Source organism: Mercenaria mercenaria, chromosome 6, assembly GCF_021730395.1.
Source record: "Mercenaria mercenaria strain notata chromosome 6, MADL_Memer_1, whole genome shotgun sequence".
Lineage (NCBI taxonomy): Eukaryota > Metazoa > Mollusca > Bivalvia > Venerida > Veneridae > Mercenaria > Mercenaria mercenaria.
The window spans coordinates 25,704,859-25,713,073 of NC_069366.1; the positions used below are offsets into that span (position 1 = coordinate 25,704,859).

The following is an 8,215-nucleotide window of genomic DNA, read 5'->3' on the forward strand; positions in this document are numbered from 1 at the left end:
GGACTAATAAAAATAAACAATTGCTGAAAACTACGTTCCATCTTCAACACTGGGACATTATTGCAAATGTATCAGAACGAACAGATGTAACAGTCCTTTGAAAATGGTAAGTGTTTGAAGGCGTTTAACTGTCCGAAAATGTAGCCCCTTTATTCAGTCCTTTTCAGGAATTGATTTGGTGTCGTTTGAATTTTTTTCTGAACATGTAAGGCTAAGCTTTAAGACACATCAAAGGAAGCGTAGTGTATATCTGTCAATAACAAACAGTACGAAGGAGTGTACATTTGTTGATAACCTTTAAGTAAAGAGTTTCAAGACACCAAGTCCTCAAACATCATTTTAAAAACTTCTATACACATGTACATGTATGAGTCAACACACGGCATGAAAATACAAATTAACGGCATAGATAATTTGCGGCGATGTTAGCCGTGTACGCTATTACATATTATATGGTGGCCAATTTCTGCTATTTCGTTCTGGCTTGTTCGCGCGTTTGAAGAGCACCAACACGCCAGAACGAAAAGGAAAAAATCAGCCACCATACGTATTACCCTGTTACGCTACTAGTTTTATTAGATATACATTTTGTCAAACAATGCACATACAAAAAAAGATCGAAGCTTTCCTTACCTCCGCAAAAGGGTTAACTATGAATAGCATCTTCATAAGATTCACGTGTACATGAGCTATTATAGGAATATTTTGCTTCACTGTAAAAATGATAGCAAAGTTGTATTTACCTACAAATGTTACTTTCCTATATACACTTTGATAACTAATTAATATACCTATAATATATGTTTATTAGTTTGCTACTGTAGTACAGAATTAATACCATTTTTCTCAGAAAAATCTTTTATGTATTTAAATTTTTTTGAGTCGCAGGTTTCAATCTGACTTAATCCTGTCTAACCAAATCTATGTACACATGCGAAATACGATTTAAGAAAACAACATTTACAAACATGACTTTAAAGAAAACAGTTTAATCAAAAATCATGTTATAATTATGGTATGAAATATATTTATTACACATCAACAATAAACATAGTTCAAAATATAAACACTATAACAATTCAAAAAAATAAATCTAAGCATCATAAAAAACAATGTAAAACAAAGATTTAAATCAGTCCGGTGGAAATAATGGTTGATGTAGCTCCCGCCTAGACATGAACGGATGTTTCGTGAGCTGAAACGCACTCGCTCTCTTATTTACATCAGTTTCCAAACATCTGTGTAGAAAGACCTTCAGTTCTTTTGATGAATTGGTAAAGTCCTTTATTTTTGGTTTACCATTCTTTCCAATGAGTTCCATAGCCTCTTTTGCAGTATTTCTGATATATGGAGGTTTGCCTTGGATCATTTCAATTATAGTGATACCAAAGCTCCAAATATCCACCTTAAAACTGTAGGGTTTCCTAAAAAAAAGGAGAAAGTCATCAAAATGAAATGTCTGATCAGATTTAATTTTAATACACCAGACTCAAGTAACGTCAATATTTCTTACATGTACATCATATTACAACTTACAAAAAAATAACAAAACGTTCAACTGTGTATACCTGGTTTTTCAATGTTATAAAAATTGATAACACATATTTTATGATTGCTCATGTTATATTTCCATGTATAAAATGCAAACATGTTAGATCTAAAAGAAATAAAAATCATGTGCTAGACCGAAACAAAATATACAGTTGAAGCCTTACACTTTTAAGGTAATATTTCCTATATGTTAAACGAAAAACAGAAACCAACCGAAAATTAGTATATCCATTTTTTGTTTACAATAATCCATAGAAAGCAGGGTAAAACTTGAATGAATCGTAGGAGATATATGATATCAGCCAAAGATAAAATGTTGAAAGTTTGATATGATGTTACAATGTAGCATATAAAATACAATAAAGAATTGAAATTATCACCTTGCAATTATTTCCGGTGCCATCCAATGAGGTGTCCCAACTCTCTCTTGTCTCATCTTACTGCCTTTAAGTACACGACTTGTCCCGAAGTCAGCAATCTTAACTCCATCATGTCCGTCTAAAAGAACGTTATCACCCTTAATGTCTCTGTGTACAATGTTTCCACTATGTAAATATTCTAGTCCTGCTAAAATTTCTTTTGACACATAAGCAGTATGTTTTTCTTCAAACACATATTGCTCAAGCACTCTAGCCAAAGATCCTCTCGACATAAATTCCATAACCAGCCAAACGTTTTTTACGACACCAGCGAAAAACACATCTAAAAATTGCACAATATTTTTATGATTCACTTTTCTGAGAATACTAATTTCATTTATAAGATTATCTTTGTCTGCTGTGTCTAGCTCTGTGACTTTTACTGCGACTTGACCATTGGCTCCTGCTATCTTTGATCGCGCTAACATCAGTTGGCCTTCGGCTCTGCAAGTAAAAGCAATTTAAGAACAAGAGCTCCGCATACGGGTGCCATCGCTCGTCTGCAAGTGCTCGACAATATGTAAGAAAATAGTTACAGTTCAGATTTTCTAAGTACAAAAAGGGCCATAATTCTGACAAAATGCAGGTTAGAGTTAGTTATAGTTCTTCACTTATGTAGTCATCAAATGATGATAAACAAGTGTGCAAAGTTTCAAAGCTGTACCTCTTATAGCTTTTGAGAAAAGGTAAATCTAAATAGAATAATTTAACCAAGAAATACAAATTTTCAAAGTACTAAAAGGGTCATAATTTTATATGATTTAAAAAAGATTGACTGTTGAAACATCAGACTTACCCCGAATCTAAAAACTTTATCTTTTCGTATAGTGGATCCTCGGTGTTTGACCATCTTTCTGTTAATAGTTAATTGTTACATTCAATGTTTTAATTAATTACAAGAAAGAATATTCTGTATGTGATGAATTATATTAAGTGCCAAACCCTGAGCTTCAGAACTCTGCGCATTTCGTATGAGTAAAAGGGCGAACATTTTGGATAAGTTTGAGAAAGAATGGAAAGAAAAGTATAAATGTTGATTTTTGAATGTACTAAAAGTCGTATATACAGATATGTGCAAGTACTTACTTAACATGTTATGAACAAGAATATCTTTTGGCCGGGGTTGTTTGATTCTTTCTAGCCTTGTATTTGTAATACATGTAGTTACTCCTTCAGCAGATGCTCCGTTGATCTGAAAACAACGAAAGTCTAAATATTATATTTTTTGCTTATAAACATATATATATATATATATATATTACATATATATAAATGATATATTTATATACATTACAAAAATGTATGTTTGATAAGGGATTACGTCTTTTTCAAAAACATTGCAGCTGTCAATTTCGCATGTTGTCTAACATTTGTGACCAGCTTTGTCGATGTGACCTTACATCGAAAACAAATAACCGTAGTGGTCAATGGCTTACTTGTCCTAAAATACATGTAACAAAAAGCGCCAGGAGTATGAAAGTCTTTAAGTGTTTTTTCTCCATTAAAATCATCAACAGTATTGTTTATTTACATTGAAAGGCAGTGAAAAGATTGGCGATTTATATACCATCACCTCAGCCCATGCGTTGTTATGAGAAAGTTGCTCCGAGGAGATGAATGTGAAAACATGTAATAACAATAACTGTATTATGCAGTGCCAAAAATATGATTTTACTGTTCATTTCCAGCATTTTTAATAAAGTATATACCTGATATTCTTGTTCGCCTTCTACTGCAGAAATTTTCTGCAGTATTTGAAACTCATCTTTTCGGGTACCATTCCTGAAAGTGAGCGGATATTGAAATAATATTGAAATTAACCGGACCGTGCTTCCTTAACATACATTATTAATAGCAGTAAAATGGGTATAACTTTTACTTTGTTCACTTTTCTGGACACGACTGTGCATGATCATGATCTACACTGTTCGGTATTCAGCCAGTATCTTTTTGGTAATTACCCCTTTTTAACGGTTAATGGTACTGTCCAAACTGGAAGATGGACAAGTTCATTATATAAATTTAGCTGGGTAAGGGTTAAGAGTACACGTAAAGAAGTTGTTATACAATTCAATAAGGGTTCAGTGACAATGCTGACAATCACGGAATACTTGTAAAATCTATTCGAATTCAGCTGTTCAAACCCGTGCAGATTAACGGGTTTCTTAATCCATCGGACAATCGTTTTGTGATGCCTTACACGGACACGGGCACATGCTCAACCTCTATACTATTTCAGTTCTTCCCAGTAGTTGGTTGATCTACTAGTCTTCCTGTACTTTCTAACGAAGAACAAATTTGGACAAAATTCACAGTAATTCATTACGCAATTTATTGGCTTTTAAGTTAGCAGACGATATGTTATGTTGATTAAATGTGCTTTGTAGTGGTCATGGTACTTGAAACTATTAATATGGTCCCATTTTTGTGTCACATTTATAACGTTTTCTTCTGAAAGATACCAACATAACATAATGCGTGCTTGGCCAAATTTAGCGTTTGTAAGAATAAATTTGGACATGGTTACAGAGAGTATCTGCCTCGGTCGGCAATTGTCAATAAAATGACCTTTGTTTTAACAACTTTACAACAAGAAGAGAAAAACCTATCTCAGCACTTTATTAGGTTAAGGAAGGAAGGGAGTATGTGTGACCTGTGTAATAATTGCACGGGACACAGAGTCTTATGTAAACTCGGCAGACAAAGGCTAACTTTACTGGCATTTTTATAGTTACAGACAAGTTTCCCGTATATCATATACTGTAACCGATTCGAATGGTGTAGCCAAATCTTTTTATCATTGATAAATAATTACCATACCTGAACATTATCATTCAACATATAAATGGCATATTAGAACTACTGTATCATGAGTTCCCACGAATTATTATCATTATTATTATTATTATTATTATTATTATTATTATCGAATTACCATTTATGCAATGAACTTCGTCTATAAACATTGAGAATTCCAAAAATAGAATCATCTTCACTCCCGTGTCCCAGGACCGGTAAGTCTGTAAAAACAAAATAATAACTTTATAGAAAATAACGCATCAAGATACATACCAGTAAATAAACAAATAAACACATCTAATATCTTTATTTAAAATGTGGTATTGTGTAAATACATCGAACAATCACGTCAAAAAAATAAAAATTTAAAATGAAAAAAAAAAATCCACGAAATAATTCTCTTACACTTCAATCCTCTCAATATATATGTGCTATCTTGAGAATATTCAAATTCATATTTGTGTCCGGGTTTGCGTTTCCACTGAGAAATCATTAACGTCGTCGCTATAAACGACATACAATATGGCGTCATAATATTTTCTTGACATCATGACGTCGTTTCGAATTCGTTCTCAAAATATTTCGAACAAGTTTAGCTTTATGATCGCGCCCAACGCTGTTTCTACTTTAAACTGTTACACCACATAAATGTCAATTAGGAACAGTTAATTAAATGTTCAAAAACCACTTAACCTACATTTAATTTATATTAACGTACATAGATTTCCAAACGGTCTAAAATATGTGAACATTAAGTAATAATAATATAAAGTCTGTCGCGTTTTCTATTATTCTGGATTTTATGTCTGTATAACATTTACAAAATTATGGGCACATGGCAAAGAGCGAGGATTTCTTTTATTAAGTTTTCTTGAAATTGCCAAAACAAGAATGCACGAAAAATATAAATCTTATTCAATGATGGACTGGAAATGAATAAAAAATACACTCAGTTTCGTACCAAAGTTCTGTTATTCGATAATGCTCCAGGTTTCCTAAAGGGTCTTCTTTGCTCTCAGAAATTTTAAGTACCGCTAGTTTACAAACACTTAACGATATGACACACATAATGAAATACAAAACATATTTATAGAACTATATAAATAAAATGGAAAACATTAAGAGCACAGCAAATAAACAAAATTGTCTTCTCTTTTCTATTTGTAACAAAAATTGGACAGTTTATACGTATTCCCGGATGTGTATATATACACAAGAAAATGTGTTTTTCCTGTGTGTGCGTGCTTTGAATGTAACCAGAAGTACTAAATGACAAGTAACATTCTATGTAAGACATTTGCCAAGTGCTTTTTCCTCTTAGATACATGACATACATACCCGCAGCGTGTAAACATTCACGTCAAAATCAGTCTCCGAGATGTTATCCGAGTTGACACAACACTGACTTGGCCATGTTCTTCTCGGCAAATACCGACGGAAACAATGTTCAGGGGCAATATCGGCTGATACGTATCGCTGGAACTGTTCTCTGTAATTTCGTCACCGGCCGTTTACTATTTGGAAACAGGTGAATTCTGAATTCATAGAATTAGTAGCATGGGATAGAAAGAATTGCGCAGATTGTAGAAATGTTAAAGACGCCAAATTAGTGTGCCAAGTATTAAGATTAGCGGTTGTTAATACAAATACGAAATGTTAGCTATGCAGAATAAATCGCGTTTGATAAAAAGATAGCAAGAAAAAATACTGATATATGTTTTATATCACGTATATTTATATGCGTAGTCAGGGTATGGGTGTGTTTCATAATTTTGTCTATGCAATTAATAGGAGATTTATCCACGGCGCGAAGCGCCGGGGATGAAAATCCCCGAGACGATAACGTCCGTATATAGTTATTCGTCTTTGTTGTTTGCATATACTGGGGCAATTTTTTCGATGTTTTCCGGTTCCGGTTTATGTACACGTCGCAGAATGTTTGTCTGCCTGAATATCCGAGCACCCCGAATCAGTCACAGAAATTCGTAAACCGCGCCAACATGATTCTTATACTTCTTTTTCGTAATGAAAACTGTACATGCAAATGAAAGACACTTTCAAAACAGTAAGGAAGTGTAAAGGCCGTCCAGTTTCTGCTTGGAGTGCAAAAAACAAAACAAAATCCTAAGCTAGTGCGAGAACGCGGTGAATGAGGTCATCGTCACGGCTTCCCGTAAATTTTGCAAAGAATGATATTTGCTGTAAGAGGTATGATGACACTAAATGTAAACTTCACTGTTAGAGCGAAGTTTCACTTACTTTTGATTGTTGAATATTTCTTTGTAAGTGGATATATAAAAGATAAATCCCCATGCTAGGCGGTGCCTTAATTCATATTATTATTACGGTGTTCCGTTGGACCATCGAGATTTTTTTTCCTGAACCCCATTCTTCGAAAGTCGAAATCATGAAACTACGATGATGAAAGTCGAAACCACATTGGTAAAGGTCAAAATCACGATGGCGAAGACACGAAACTACGATGGTGAAAGTCAAAATCACGAAAACACGATGAAGATTTCGCGTTTTCACCATCGCGGTTTCGCGTTTTTCATCATCGTGCTATCGACTTTCACCACTACGTCATCTCTATATTTTAGTGTATTTGAATTCTATGTCTAGGAAACTTCTTTCACAACAAGAGCGAACGTCTGTAACTCTTTCCGTGAAAATTGTATTGAACATATACAATTGTTTTATTACTTACGGAACGCAAAATTTCCAGAGCTAGAAATTAAAACTGTGGAAATTCACTTAATTCAAATATATTTAAAACACTGGGCTTTTTTAATTGTGCAATGAATGCTTATATTCTTTCGTCCCAGCAAAAAGTCAGTGTAAAAACCTGCTCGCCGTCAGTCTCGTGTGGTTATATCAATACTTTAATCTTCTCCTTAATCACGACCGGCTTAGTAAATTATTTAGAGGGAAAACAATTAATGAGCTGCTCGAAGTTAATTAATCTTCATTTACAAAACGAAACATTGGTATTAATTTATCTCATCTCTGTTCCTCTATAAATAAACCGTGTTCTCTTATGCATTTTGTATTCGATTTTATCCAAACAAAGTCATTTACTCGATTGGAATCAATGATAGCATGCTCTTGATGTGTCTGATTTATTGTTCGCATGATATGTGCTTGTTCGGTTATGTTTTATGTTCCAAGTAAAAACTACACCTCGCTTTTTTGTTACATAATAAAAAAGGTTGATTGAATAAAGTATTTAAATAGTCTGGCTGGTTTTAGAAAGCTTGGTAAATAATTGATGACGTAAGTAAATAAAACTTAAACTAGGTTATTCGGGAAAAGTGCATCGCTTGACTGTGTGGCAAAATCTTTCTGCCCAGGCAAAGTATTAGCTTTCCCATCTAGTTTGACAGTGCGCACACGTACGTATAATATTATTTCTTTGAATAGATATATAAAAATACATGAAAATCAAT

At 33.5% G+C, this 8,215-nt stretch overlaps 1 protein-coding gene across 1 annotated transcript; it reads right to left on the reverse strand.

Annotated features, from left to right (window-relative positions):
* Positions 1 to 969: 969 nt before the first annotated feature.
* LOC123550253 (uncharacterized) lies at positions 970 to 5,328 on the reverse strand. The gene is made up of 7 exons (XM_045338680.2): positions 5,175 to 5,328; positions 4,906 to 4,990; positions 3,680 to 3,752; positions 3,057 to 3,162; positions 2,767 to 2,824; positions 1,932 to 2,414; positions 970 to 1,424 (listed from the first exon to the last, which is right to left on the reverse strand). The coding sequence occupies exons 1-7, from the start codon at positions 5,299 to 5,301 to the stop codon at positions 1,133 to 1,135; spliced, it is 1,224 nt and encodes a 407-aa protein (XP_045194615.2). The 5' UTR covers positions 5,302 to 5,328; the 3' UTR covers positions 970 to 1,132.
* Between the last annotated feature and the right edge of the window lie 2,887 nt (positions 5,329 to 8,215).